General features: G+C 37.5%; 1 protein-coding gene across 1 annotated transcript in view; it reads right to left on the reverse strand.

The window, feature by feature from the left end:
• Positions 1–15909, reverse strand: part of LCOR (ligand dependent nuclear receptor corepressor) — a gene marked incomplete at its 5' end in the record, with an annotated part of 55357 nt that overhangs the window by 22222 nt on the left and 17226 nt on the right. The window contains 2 exons of the mRNA XM_082002390.1: positions 136–215; positions 630–695. Of these exons, the coding sequence (XP_081858516.1) occupies positions 136–215; positions 630–695 (146 nt within the window). The remainder of the gene's footprint in view (positions 1–135; positions 216–629; positions 696–15909) is intronic.

Here is a 15909-nt window from a genome sequence, read left to right on the forward strand (position 1 = left end):
CAGAAAGCCTTTTTCCAAAGGAGGGGAAAAGGGTAGGAGGTTGCAGATTTTCTATGTTCAGTTAACTAGTAGCAGCAAACTCCCTCCCTTTGTCCCTCCCCTACAACTACTAGCTTCACACATCTGCATTGTTACCTTCACTTTTTCTCTTCTCAGGCAGCAGAAAAGACAATTTTCATCAAAAGACCAATCAGAAACACCTTCAGGCTCACAGTCTGTAAATCAGAGGAATAGCAAATTACTTCATATTCATAAACTGCGACACAACTGGAGCCGTAAGAGAAATGCCAAATTAAATACCTGTTTCACAACATTCTCGCCTACATTCTGAGGATGCAGGCTTCATTTCGGCCATTTTTCTAAACCCCCAAATTACCAAACTGTATACATTTTATCTATGCACAACAAATCTGTTTTTCTGAGCCCTGCCAAATACACTCCCAGCTACATAAAGATGAACGCACACTCATTAGTAATTTTAGCCAATATGAAACTAACTGTGAGCACTGCCTGGGGGAGGGGGAAAAAAGCACAAATCACCACGGTAACACACATTTTCTAGAGGCAGAGCTGGGGCTGCTTCTGTCATTAGAAATGCAGAACAAGATACAAACATAGAGATTGAATACCTTTAAACAAACTGAGATCTTTTAATAATCCAGGTCCAAACAGGCCTTCTAGAATACTTTCAAACCCTAAAAGCAAATAAAAGAATTGTTAGCTTTCTAGATTAAGTACGTCACTACAAGAATATTCACAATAGCAGTTCTATATTTATCTGTTCCAAGAACAGAGCTCGACGTGTTTTCTCTAAGTATTACAAGATGCATGGGTCAATTGTGATGACTGAACTACTGACAAATCATAGCACAATCTAGAGTCCACCGACTCCTGTACTTTTGTAAATAGCTAGGTTAACAACAAAGAACATTACGACATTGAAATAAACCATTTTGAAAAGAAAATAGGAAGTTGTACAATGTGACCAGGTAATTTCCGTACAAAAAAAAATTCTCTTGCTTAAGCCTCCTAACTGAAATAAGGGATGTTTTCCCAATTAAAAAAATACATTCTTCCATCTGAGTGACACTCAGTTACTCTTCTGAATTTCAGCAAATGTTAGAATCGGTGTTTCCTGAAGAGTTACAAGTTTGAAGACAGAAAATTTAAAGGAAAAGGATTCAGCAGTGCCATGCCACTAAGGAACCAAATTCCAATCACAGAGCCACATCTAAGATACACAGTCTGATTTACTTCAATGCCATGATTTATGCCTCACTTAAAATAAATCTAACCAATTTTAGTTTATTCCAAAAGAGCAAAACCCTTTACCGAAATTACTGCCATTATTTGGAAATGTTAAAATCAATATTACACTAAGCCCCTGCTGGCAGTAAAATCTACAGAGCTATTAACTACCCAGTACTGTGAGAAGAGAGGTTAGCAGAGTGAATATGAAAAGTACAGAGACTATTTTAAGGGGGACAGACAAATTCCACCTGCTTATAAAAATGTATTCCCAGTATGATCAGAAAACTCAAGACTACAACTTACTGTATTTCCCCCACACCCTTACTACTTTTGCTTTGTAGGTTTAATAACAGTTTGCATATAGCTAGGGGCAGCTTCTCCCACTTACTTTGAGAGGCAGAAGAAGAAATTAAAAAAAAAAACCAAACAACTAAGACACAAAAGTACAGTTTTAAATTTAGAGAAATTTGCATGGGTGAATCAGGGACAGATAAACTACCTGAAATAGCCATTTTAAGAAACCAGTCAAAATCTAAATGATCACATGCTATGAAGGAAATCAGTTATTACACTGCAAAAGAGCAGTAATTCTAAAATAACTCTGACTTTGTACAGATCTAATATCAAAATTATCTTTTGGACAGCAGTCTTCAAAAAGAAAGGACAAGTAGCATTACACCCCTCTGGGTATCTGCAAGATTGACAGTGCACTAACATCTTCAGATTTCAGATGCAGGACCCTACAGAATTTGCAGCCTGCAACACAACTTAGATGGCCAAAGCATTGCTGGGGTACAACACCATCCTTGAGCTAACGCCTATCAGAGGCTGACACTAAAAATCTAATGTCAGAAAGGACCAAAGTGACAGTGAAGTAACAGTCAAGGCTAAAGAGAAATAGGGAAGAGATCAGAAAACAAGGTGGAAGAGAAACTGGAAAAACATCCCATTGAACAGCACCTTGTCAGGCAGAGAAGTAGCACTGCCTCCAAAAAAAGCCAATTCAGGCTTCAGGAAGTGGCAGGAGCAGTGGGAAAGGGCCGACCAACCTGACCTAGAAGAAAAATAGGAGAAACAGGGTATTGACCCATAGCTTTATAATGTCGACTCTTTTATGGGTAGTGACCCCTCAGAATTTGTATCTGAAATGAAACCTTAGGGAAAACAGCTAACCAACCTCATTCTTTAGCTTTTTGTTTTAAAAAAAAGTATTTCTCATATATATATAAATAAAAATTTTAAAAGCTCAGAAATTTTACTCAAACTCACCACGCTTAAAATAGTAACTGCCAATGACTCATGCCCCACAGTTTGCCATGCATGCAATTGCACACTGAAGTCCCTGCCAAGTTTTACAGCTTGGATATTGTACAATCATATTTTGCTAGCCCACTGTTCTCAGTGATGCTAATGCCACTTGGTTTTTATTAATATTAAATATTGGATTTAGCAGTTGCATAGCAACAGCAGAACATCTTATGTGCAATGCTTGACATTAAAAAAGGCAAGTAAGGGAAGTATGAATGTATTCAAAAACTACACTAACGACTGGCAAAACTGCCATGAAGCTGAGCCCTATTCCCCCCCAAATGCAAAGTGCAATGCAGTAAAGACAGTAAAAGCCCTGTGATGTAGTATTCAGTCATTCATGACTCCAAAAGAGCAACTGTGTACACTTAATCATGCATAATACATTGAAAATAAAATCTTTAAAAAGGAGCTGCCTACTTTTTATAGTATTTTTTCTCTCCATTGTCACTGCTCTTAGAAGCTTGAAAAGAACATTTCTTTTCCCACCGATTGTCCTTTTCCATTTGGCAGATGATATTTTCCTGCATTTCAAATGGAACAGAAATTAACATGGCTGCCTCTGCTAAATTCCACTTTCTATATTTTCATCATCTATATTTCAGTGTCTGACAGTTCACAGCAGCTGAAGAGCAGGGCCAGTGGAAAAGTTGCAGAAATAACAGAATTAGAAAAGAAAAAAAAGGGATGAAGATCCCAATGTTTTAGAGCTTTCTCTTAGATACGTTCCTCATGATTAAAGCAGCCATACATTTAACTCTTATAATGTTACTGGTGACCTATACAAATAAAAACATCTTTTGGGTGTTAGTGTAAGAATTCAGAAGAAAAAGTTTTAAATTTTTTACAAAATACAACACTTAAAAAGTGTAAAACATCTTCTCTATCTCAGAAGGCTCTATAGAAAGTGAGGAATTAGCCAAAATAAATTAAAAAAAAAAATATCAAACCAACCAACCAACAAACAAAAAAACCCCAAAAACCAAACCCCAAAACAGAAAGAAGAAAGAAAACCCTTAGTACTGAAGCAAGGGTGGAATAACTTTTTAAATGTAGAGGTTGTTACACACTTACTACCATTTCACAATTGTTAGCTCTAAAAGTAAAGCAATATTTAAGAAACATTATTCTATGAAACATTATTCTCCTCTCACAAAAATCAGAATATGGATGTGTCATTTTTATGCTAAGAGTAACAAGCACAGAAATTAAAACTAGAAAAAAAAAACCCAAAAGAGTTGACTATGCAGTTTTCAACATGGTCAAATTTCACTAGTTTTGTCTCTGCACCTAAAGAGTTTTATTTTCATCTTTTCTGGCATTTTCATCCTCCCTTCTGTAAGCAAATATTTTGAGTCCTAAATTTAAATTGTAATTATAGTTTGTTGGTTAACAGTTTAACACAACAGTTTAATTTCAAGCTTTGTAAAAAAAACCCAAAAATCAAGTTAGATCCTCACATCATCTTTTTGCTTTAAAACTGAAAGTACTTGTAATGGTTAAGTAGCTACCAGGCTCCTTGAGATAACGCTATTAGAGAACTTGATAGTCCAAGAGAGGACTTTAGTGGATGACTAGCAATGTGGGTTAGCCAAAGATACATTCTCCCCTTTAAAAAACAGGAATGCAAGATCTTCAGGAGGAGATAGGGATGCATTTCTGGACTGCCACTGACATAGAGCCTAGCATTTCAAACAATGCTTTTTTTCCCTGCAACAGCACAGCTCAAAACACACCCTTTCATACTCACCACATAATTCAGCCCTACACACGTATCTAGTCAAAGCAATAAAGATTGCACCACTAACTAGAAGTCAAGTAATTTTGAGGGTAGTAAAGTGAAAAGAAGGGCTACAATCCATCTTTACTATTACATAAATTAAAGAACTAAAAAAAAAAAAAAAAAAAAAAATCAGCATAGCAAGAGCCTCGAAGGAGGAAAATAAAAACCAACATACCTAGTTATAAACTTTTCAGCCCTAATCTGAGAATATCAATTTGTAAGCTAGATCTCAGTATACTAAATAAGTACTAGCTAGGGCAGTAGTTAAGTATAGATATGTAGATATTGTAGACCAATTGCAATAGAAAATAAGACAACAGATTCATCAGCATCATCCCAATACATAGCGATTTGCACTTTGAAAGGACAACTTCAAAAAGCTGGAAATTGAGTCAAATCAATTAAGACAATAGTTGTCTATATCTTTTGTTTAAATTCCCTAACTATTTAAGAACTTTTTACTAGAAACCCTCAAAACAATATTATGGGAAAAAAATCTGACCTGTTAATTATTAAAAAAAACAAAACAAACAATTAAAAAAAAAAACCACACAACAAAATCCCCAAAGCCCCCCAAAAAACCCAAAACCACAATGCAATTGAGAATGAAAGCACAAAGAGGAGACAAGAGGTTGGAAAAGGGGCAGTGAGATTCAGAACACAGAACGTAAATCAAAATTCAGAAATGTTACAAAGGTCAGAACAAAGAGATGCATACAGCTTTAAAGTAAGCAAAGAAAAAAAACAAGAGGCACATATGCATATTACTAAAAAAAATTACATAGGAATATGGTAGTGTATTAACAAACAACAGAATGGCATACAATCATTCAACAAAAATCTATCAAGGTGATGTTATTTGTAAGTTTATTGTAAGTTTATAACTTACATTTGTAAGTTAACAGTCTTAAAATGTTATGGAGGCATTTGGGCTTTTTTTTTTTTTAGTTACTCAAAGAATGTTTGCAGAGATATTTAATTCCAGAAAGTCTTGGAATATTGAGAAAGTTCCAATGGGCTGAGGAGAAAAAAAAAATCATCCCTTTGAAATATCAAAACATCAAACAGGTAAGTACTGGGGTGTCAACTTGGTAAAGGTTTCTAAAACCAAGGAATAGCTCAGAGGACTACTGAGGAATTTACAGCTAAAATAATGTCAATTAACATAAGATAGTTTTTATCAGCCTATTTTACTTCTATGAAACTAAAAATTTTATTAACAACATTAACGGGTTTGATACAATATTTTTCAATTTATCTAACACTTCTGGGCTGGTACAACCCATTTTGACTAAAACCAGCCAGGGGAGGAAAAAAATAAAACAAAAAACCCCACAAAAACACACCCACAAGGAAAAAAAAAACAACCAACCAAACAAAAATCAGCCAAATACATACAAAATGCATTAAAAATCGATTAAGTGACAGCTCTTAAAATGTTGGTGTCAATGGGAAACCACTGCTAGTGAGGTCCATCGGTATTGGTTCTTGGCCCTACGCCATTTAACATTTTAGTCAGTGACTTGGAAGCAAGCAGTCACTAAATTTGCAGGAGATACAAAGACAGGAAGAACAGTAACTAACAAAAGGCCCAGGTCACAGAGGCTGCTTACCAAAGCACATGCAATTAAACACTACTTCGAGAAGGGGGCGGAGGGGAATGGAGAAAAGCCACAAAACACACATTCAGGAACAGGAAAAACAGCTTCTCAAAGATATACCCAGATCCAGCAGCTGAAATTGGAAGCTGATCAAACTCAGACATAAGATATTCTTAATTTTACAAGGGTCCAACTGAAAACACAAGACATGCACTCCAGGACCAGATCAACGCTTTCCCTAGCCTAGGATTTCGGAGGTGTTATTTAGGGAAGCATGGGCTGGCCGCTAAGATCTATTTCCCTTGTACTCTCCCCCAGCACTTACATTCATCACGTTAGGAGTCTCATTAACTAGTAGAAAGCAACAGCCACCACCATCACATCAGGTTTTTATTGGATTTCTCATGCCCAGATTTTCTCGTCAAGATTGGATATATTTATCCACAGCTATGGGATTTGAAGCTGGAATTAATTCAGAAAAATCCTACAGTCTATGTGTAACACGGGAATTCTGTCTCTTTCAGGACAAAAATCTATTAAACTTAAATGTTTCAGTCACAGGCATCTTAATAGAAAACCAAGACCAAGCAACAAGGGAGGGGAAAAAAAGTCACAGGACAGTTATTAATATACACCAACTCTCAGGACATGCATGTAATTATAAGTTGTGAATATTCTTTTATTCATGCAACAAAACAAAAGAACTTTCCATCCACCTATGATGGGAGATCTCATGATCTGAATGGAGCACAATTAAGTACTCCAGCTACAAGTGAAAACAACTTTCTCTCAGCTTCCTGGGGAACAAAGAAAGAAAAAGCCGTGCATCTTCAGTAATTTTTTCAAAGTTCATGTTTCTACATTTTTGTTAGTGAAACTGCACTGCTCAGGGACTGCAGATGTCCAAGCTTCAGAGACAACAGATGCCTTAGTAAATCCAAGGACCTCACAGGGACCTTAAATATCAATAACCTCGTTCTTTAAGAGCAATACAGATAGATGCATTGAATACACATGCATACAGAAGAAAAGAACTAAGGATGTTACGACAGGTACTGTTTAAAAGAACAGGTATAACCAAGTCCTATATAGCAATACGTAGCTCTTCTATAGCTTTTTTCACTAGAACACTTTGTGTTCCCAAGACAAAATACATGGTATCACTTGCTGAGGTGCCTACACAAGCCCTTGGAGGTCAGGAGAAAAAGAATCCTTTGGCCTTAGACTAAAACTTTATTCACTGTAGAATAGCATCTCCAGTAGAGAAGTTTCATTTGAAGCAATCGAGAAGCCAACAAAGTACATGTTTTGTCAAAATGCCATTTCACTGTTACAGTAACTTACCACAGCAATAAGCTGAGAAATCAAAAAAGGGACCAAAAAACTACTACAGCAGCAGTAAAGTACTGTTGATAAAAGTGCTTCTGACCATCCATCCTGCAAGACTTCATTAAAATTCCTCTGCCAGTCTGTAATTTTAATAAAGAAGAAGAAGCTGCAGCAGGCCATCCTCTCTTCTCTCCAAGCACCCCTCTCAACCAAGCAATTCCTTTTCCTCTGAAAATCAAGTCTAAGTACATTTTCTCTGATGGAATATCAAACTCACAGCACAGCATTTAAAAGTTAATGAGCTAAGAATGACAGAAAACCAGCTACATATCTGAACTACAGTGCTGCAATGCACTTGCCTTCACAACAGAAGAGAGCCCTGCTAAATTCCCTAAAAGAGGGTAGATCTCTCCTCCCTACAGGGGAGAACAGACAGGCAAAGAATGCAAGTTATCAGGCTGTTTTGCAGGGCAAGAAATGGGAACAGGTCTCCCCATCCTGCATTAGCACTCTAACTGGCAGATTATCTCGAAGATTACAACTGAAAAGTCACCCCTCAAAAAAACCAGAATTGACAAGTTATAAAGCCTGCTGCCAGAGTAAAGAGTACAGCAAGGCAAAAGGCGTAACACAGACCATCTCCTGCCCCCCTCCCATGGGGAGTATTTTTGTATATGTGATCTGATATCAAGAAGAAGATTACATTAAGGCATGCAACCTTCTTATCTCTAATCCAAAGTCTGAGCAGCAGAAGTTGAGAAAAGCCAAGGACTCTCTGCAATGGCTGTCTCAGCATCACCTCAAGATACAGGAATTGCTCTGGCAGACTGAGCCGTAATCATCATGTGGATTTGCGGGGGTGGGAAGATCCTCCAATTTGTAGATACTGCATCACTAATCTAGCTAGTCATTCAAGTCAAGGGTTGTGGGCTTTTGTTTTATATTTTAACTCAAGATCAGGAGTTTTATTGTATGACTATCTGGTCTTCCTCACAGCCAGTTACCTCCAGTGCAGGACCTGACTAGAATCTTCTCATGTAAATACTTGCATTTTATTACTTTAGAAAATAAACCAGAAAACAGAGGCATCACAAAATGGCAAAGAACAACAATAGAAGAGTTTCAATAACTACGAACTTTCTATGTGTCCTTAAAAAGGTAGTTTTTACTTAATGGTAGAATAATATCTAAATTTAAAAACAACCAAACAAAAACCCACCAAAAAATCCCCCCCCAAACAAACAAACTTTAACACTAAAAATTGAAGTGGTATTTGTTTTTCAGTATCTCAATTCAAAGACAGTGTTCTTATTTGTTCAACCTTCAGGTCTGGAGTTCCAGCAGGCAGCCAGGTACAACCTTCATTGAGAAGAAACTATACCAACTAGCTAGAAAGTTTATAAACAGATTAGAAGAACCAAATACCCCAAGAATGAGAGTGCTCAATAGCACAAAACATCATGGTCCAAAAGTTTTTATACAGACACCCAAACGCTACTCAAACCCAAGGCCATATCCAACAGTGCTGCATTATTTATTGCAGCAAAATAAAATCCTTGAAACTTTTTTCTTGTTGGAGACAACTTGTTAATGCTTCACTGCCAAGCAAAGTTAAGATGACATTCATTAACTACCATTAACTGCCAGTGTTTATCCCCATACCCCATGTCCTCTCAGCACAAGCAGAAGAATGGCCTTGCAGTAGACAGAATTGATCTACCTGTAAAACGCCTCTCGTAGAAGAGAGACAAATAACTTCCAGCAATGTCAATTCACTGCTCCACTTTATTTCATGGCCATAGCAATGCTCATACCACAGATCAGCCAGAGCCAGCTGTGCTGTCAGAAACAACTTGCCACAAGTACATATAGCAGAGACCCAAGTCAGTTTAAACCATGGAGGAACCCTCCCTCTCCCCCAAAAGTTGTATACGTGAAAGCACAGGACACCAGTGTTTTCCACTCTAGCCTCAAGAGATATGTACTGGCATGGTGCAGAAGTGTGTTAGAGATGTGGGTTAAACTGGTTGAGATATTAGCTCTATTCCATACTCCACAGCAATCCGATTTGAAGAGGTTGCCTTCCCCACATCATTCTCTGTCTGCAAGACACAACCACTTACTGAAATCAGACTAGCTCAAACAATTCAGCTCAAAAACAGCCCAGAAAGGGTAGGCACAAGCTTGCTGAATCCATTCAAACAAGGGCTGCCAGCAGAAAAAGCATCTACCAAACCACAGCTTTGATCTAGCAAACCCATGGAGTATGACTCTGTTTCACCTCCTTTATCACAGGAGGTCAGTTATATCATCACTTATTACTGAATAAACACAATACATTATTCTCCTCTTTTTGGATCTCAAGTTATAAATAACCCCTTCACCATATCTACAGAGATTTTTCAAATCTATACAGGAGCCTGGAAAGCAGAATGAAAATGTGATTCTACTTAGGAAAGTAAATATAGTTATATCACCCATCACGGAAAATCTGATGATCTTCAACAAATAGCATAGACCTGTGAAAGTTTATTGAACATTTCTTAGTTGAGAGGTGAATATACTGAGCTTACCTGAGAGGTGAAAACTGCCGAGCCTTTTTACTCTGTATTTGTGATTGTAAAAGTCTGTCCGATGTTAAATAAACCTCCATGATAAGCCATTACATAATTGCCCCAATGAAGTGTATGCCTTCTGACTCCAGCTAGCTAACAGCATCCTGAAAAATCTTATGATATGCAAAGGCATACCACTTTATTAAGTCAATTGACTACTTCACTAAAACACCAGTAGGTATATCTATATTCTTATTAAGAACCTAACAGAAGAACAGAAGAATCTAGATCATGGAAAGAAAACTGAGTCATGACTACAGTGAATATGAAGCACACCTCGTATTTTGAAAAGGCTTCCCAGAAACTCTAGAAAAGTATCCTTAGCCTTTTCAGATGGACTGTTCAGTTCTGTTTCAACAGAAAGGATGATCTAGGTGAAATCAGTAGGTGATACATGCAGCTACACAAAAATGAAAGGGTAACTGAAAGCACGGCAGGGGGCAAAAGTTATCCACCTTAAACTGAACCCCCCAAAACAAAGATCAGCACACAGAGAAGTATCTTGACACTGAAAGACATGAGCATAGAATTCATACTAGCTACAGAGCATATTATAGTGACTGTCATCACTGAAGCCACATTATGTATATATAACCTCAGGCAAGGCATTCATGAGTCTACAACACAAGATGCAAAGGGAGCACAGCTAAACTTAACAGCCCCCTCCAGTGTTATGGGTTTTGCATGACAATAGTGCAAAACAATAGTCGTGCAAATAGTATCAAGAGCACAATGCTACAAGCTAAGCACATGACAACTCTTGCATACAGCACAGAAGATACAGCCGTATTACTATTATATAGTAATATATAATATATAGCCAACTATATAGCCAACAGAACTAAACACTAGCAGAAACATTCTTACCTATCCTTCATTGACAGCTCAGGTTACACCTAAAGAAGCTGCAAGCCCCGATATTCCTCCGGAAACAGAGGAGCATAAACACTGGTGCTGGCAACTTTGTAACAAAAGAGTATAGCAGCACAACAATTTGGTGCTGAAATAAGTTGTGGGAACTGACATTGCCGGCTGTGATGGAGCATTACTCGGTGTAGACTAGGAGTGGTAACTGGAGTTCTTTAAAATACTACACACAGATGCAAGAAACTTGCAGTAAACAGCTATAAGACAGCCTGACCTTTGGGGTTTAGTTGAAATGTTTCCAAAGAGCAAGCGACTGAGAAACCTCTCTTGCTTCTGATGTCATGTAATGTTTGCCACCATTTCATCTAGCAACTTTTTGAACCTTATTGACCTTTTGGCTTCAGATAGACATCACCAATTCCATAGGCTATGCCTGCAGATGTGCTTCCCAGGAGAGGCACACAGTTTCTTTAGAGTATTTTGTGTGCAACTACAACTGGGGTTACACTGAGCTTTTCTTTTTTCCTTCTTAACAGCAACATAGGACAGAAGAAAGGCTGAATTACATCAGGCATTTCTATTCACACTCGTCCCTTTTCACTGGCAATACAAACAACTGTACAGGTACATATAGGAGGCAATGAAAAACATAAAATTGTTTTTGCTTGCATTATTTCTAAACAGGAACAATTTCCTGGCCTAGTCCAGTTATGTCAGCAGGAACAAGCGGCAGGATTAGGGACAGCTTAGACAGCAACACTGCTGAAAACAAGACTTGTTTGACTTCCTTATTTGTTCTCTCAAATTGCCCTTCCCTTATTCAGATTTGAGACAGGCATCTGAAGCAGGTACTGGATCAGAGCTGAAGATCATACTCAGGAAAAAAAACCTTGGGATTTGGTTGATGCAAAAGTAACATGATAGAGAATACATCTTTTATGATGGCCATTCAGGATTTCAAAGTTACGCCCAAGTATCTCTTCTGGGTAGCTACAGTGAGTATGGTGTCTACAGGTATATTTAATAGTTTACATTGCACTTAACTGAGTTATATACACAGTGATTTCAGCTCCTATCATCATCTTTAAGTCTTCCTCAAGCCAAGCAATTCTGTGCAGCTTTTTTGACAGTGCCCAGTCTTCTCCATCTCATTTACTCCAGACCTTCTAGGGTTCCTGAAGCACAGCATGTTATTTGCCTTTCATAATTAACGAAGGTAAGCATTTAATCCACTGTACTTTGGTTGAGGCCACCCTATTCCCTCACAACTTTTGTTTTCAGTCTACTTAAAGTTTTTTGCTTGAAAGCACCATGTGTGATCTGAACTTGAGAGAAGACAGCAGTCCCACACTTTCTGCACACATAAGTTTCTCAGTCATTGAATTACAGCAGAATTTCAGAATATGCTCACAGTTAACCAAATTATGGGTTTCTAGTCAAGAACACCAAACTGTTACAAAGACAAATATCTGGAAGTCAGGATTCTAGGACACACAGCCTCACCCGAATTTTACAACTGGTACCTTAATAAAAAGGTCTTAGACCTGTTACTGCCTCAGACTTGTTCAAAGAATGAAGTCCCTGTTTAGGATGCTCAGCAGATCTAAAAACAATTCTTTGGTGCTAAGTGAGGACACACTAGGAGAACACTCAGCCTTCTAAGAAACTGCCTACCACAGGTCCTTTGTTTAAAATCTGAGTTAAATTTTCCAGGTAATCTACACACAAAGCTTCTCAAGCTTGGCATTCCCAAACTGTATCGTGTTGCTAAATTCACTGGAGACTGAAATACCTATAGCAACCTCTATATATAGAAAGAAGAGAAACACTCCACAGTTTCGAGTGACACTTTGCTAAGAAAGCTTCAGCTTGTAAGATGAGGGTCACTGTCCATTTATACCCAAAGCAGCTCCTTTTGTAACTTCTGAACAGTTCTTTCAGAGCAACATCTCAGAAATGGATTTTCCTAATCCATGGCTAGGAACAGCAAGCAGTACAGCCATATAAACAGTGGAGGAATTTGATACAAACTGTGCTTCTGCAGGCTACATGCTAATCATCTGATCCTAAAGGATTAAAGGTCTAGAGTAGCACTAACAGATATTCAAAGTTACAAAACAGGTTGATGTCTATGACACTTTGTAAATATCTTCCCTTAAAGTCATTTTCCTCCCTACAGAATTCTTCATACAGAAGTTTCTCTAAAAGAAAAAGAGTATCATGCACATATAATGAACAAAGTATGGCATAAAGAGTGAAGAATGAATTGCCAAAGACAGTGTGTGCAAGAAACACTAATAACAATTTCACTAAGTGCCTTAGTCCCCACTGCTGTCAATTTTATAATTCACATCCACTGAAGATTATTTCAGATATAGCTGACTTTTTTAAAGTGTTCTTTGACACCAGAAACATTTCCAGGCTCAAGGAATATTAGACTTCTAGAACATGTTGTGCTTCAGTGGATGTGATAAAATAAACAATAGTACTCAATGAGTGTCAAATTCTCTTGAAAAGCTTGTAAGCAACCATAACAAACTTGCTTTTCTGTAAAACCACAGGAGTAACACCAGAAGGGGTGTGTGAAGGCATCAGCCACTAAAACAAAATACAGTGGGATACTAGCACAAGTATTGCAAAAACACCGCACTCTCCTAGCACTAGTTCTTCTGAGAACATCTGTCAAAGTAGCTAAACCAAGGCAGAACTGCAATCCTGCCTAAATTTATTATTCATGTACAGAGCTGGACAGTACAAATGAAAATCCAAGAAGAGAAACTATAACCAATTACTTTAAAATGTAAAAGAAGATTGGCAACAGTTTCAAAAGAAATTCAAACTGCTCGAAGAGAAGGCTCCTTTCACTTACAAGTGGAAAAGAATGGAAGCACACTGGTAAACTAAGGCTGCAGAGGAACCTGCAAAATCCACAGCTACACAATGAACATTGCCATCAGCATCAAATTCACTTCAGCAATTTAAATAGTTGCTTATAGTAGTGCTTCAATAAGTAATTCAATTAAATATAGCAGTAGTTGAATACATGAGACACTGCAAGAGGTGTCCGAGTCAAAAATATATTTTTCAAAATAGCATATTAGTTTAATGCTGACTTCTTTATCTTTAAACTGCTAATTACTGCCAAACAATTGCTTACATAACAGAAAACATGCAATATCTCATTTTGCAATAGCTACACAATCACAAAACACATTTTAAAAGAAGTCGCATTATCAAATCTGCAAAAATAGTTTAGCATAGGGTTTACTCTTCCAGACAACTGGTTCCCTACAAGTACCAGAATAATGTGACCTTCAAAAAACTTCAGCGTGCAATTTTTTTTTTTTTAACACTTATTAGATGCAAGTATTTCTACAGATATTTTACTATTTCAAGTATTTAAAAATCGCTCTTAGGGCCTATATTCATGCATTCAGAAGTCTGAAGTGGTCTTTCATAAACATCTTGAATACCATCTGAAGATTTTGTATATTCTTGGATTAACCTACAGTTAATTTTATTAGACAAAGAGCCAAGATTTTCAAGAATGAGTGCTAAAGCTATAACACTAAATGAGCCTGGCTCATTTAAAAAGCAACCCTGAAATTCTTCCTACTGTTGCACCCATTTTGAAGTCACCAATAAGCACTAGTCAGACCGCAGAAAAACTGTTTCTACCAGCAGGCTTCTGAATATGCATAATGCCAATAAAGCTAATTACATTAAAAAAATAATAATCTATGTGCAATAAAGATACTGGCAACATTTTAATGCAAAAAATTGTTTAAATATACTAACATCCTAGTCTTGGGATATCCAGTCAAGCTACGCAAAGAGATGTGTTTGTCCCTTGCATACTCCCAAATGTGGAAGTAGGATCAGAAACTGGATCTGGAAGAAAGGGTAAACAGCATGTTAGTTAAATTCACAGAGGATACTATGTTCGGAGATGTTGCAAACATTAGTGAAGACAAATACATAAATGACCTAGATAAAAAATAAAATTAGTTTGGAAACAAAAATGTCTCATGAAAATTAACTTCAAACACTCAGTGTAGAGGAAACACGGGGATAGGGGAAGAAAAAGTAAAATGAAAGAAACCTAGAAGCAGTAACAGTGGACAGTCAGCTGAATATTTGCGTTGAAAAACAGTGTGGAGTTGCAGAGGCATAAAACAGAGCAGGGAAATTAAAGTTCTTTCTACAGTCTTTGAGCCAGTAACAATAGCCATCTCCTTGCACAATTGCCAGGGACTGAAAAAATTCCCCTTCACTCCCAGCAAGCGGAAAGCTCTTCTCAATGGCAAATCAAGTTCTGCAGGAGGTAAGGTTTAATTTTTTTTAAGCAAAGTTAACATACGGTTAGCATAAGCCTACGCAGCAGGTTCTTCCAGTACTTCTGCTGCTCGTGGCTTTGTGCAGAACAGGAGGAAACTATCAAAATGAATCCATTTTTACAGGTGCAACTCAGCCTCGTATTGTTCAGACGTATTCATGTGGTCCTTGAGAAAAGAAACCAAAACAGCTAGTTCAACTACTTAAAAAAAAAGCCACACAAAACTTTACCCTTTACTTTTGCCTTAAAGTTACTTTCCTGAGAATGACATGCACTCATCCATCACAGTCAATGTCTGCACTATCCAGCTTTAAGGGCAAAGGCAAACAGGAGGAAAGAACTGGCTCTACCTTTAAAAAGGCTACAAGAGGATCCCCACCCCCAGCAGCCACATAAATATAAATGCAGAAGTTTAAGCAACCAGCATACATCTTCAAGGATTGTCAAGCCTTTGTCCTTCAGAAAGACTTCCAGACATAAATTTAGAACCATTTATTCTGCTTCGCCCCCAAATTAATAGAATAGGCTAATTTTGCAGGATTTGTTACTCTCCGTAAGAAGGCTTCAGTGAGGCAACTATGTAGATGCTTTATACTCGGGGCAGTCCAGAGATCATAAAGGAGATGAGGAAAAAGAAAAACAACACACAAAAACCCTTTTAATAGAAGTTACCTTTCTGCCTATCACGTTACTGAATCTTAGGACTAGCTCCAGCATGGAGGCTTCAGTTTATGCATATCATCATCACATGAAAACAGGAGGCTGAAGGTTTTCCCGACTCCTGACAACTGTTAAGCTACGTGATTTCTGAAATAAGTC

The sequence above is a fragment of the Phaethon aethereus genome (genome assembly GCF_964289735.1).
Source record: "Phaethon aethereus genome assembly, chromosome: 7".
NCBI classification, from domain to species: Eukaryota; Metazoa; Chordata; class Aves; order Phaethontiformes; family Phaethontidae; genus Phaethon; species Phaethon aethereus.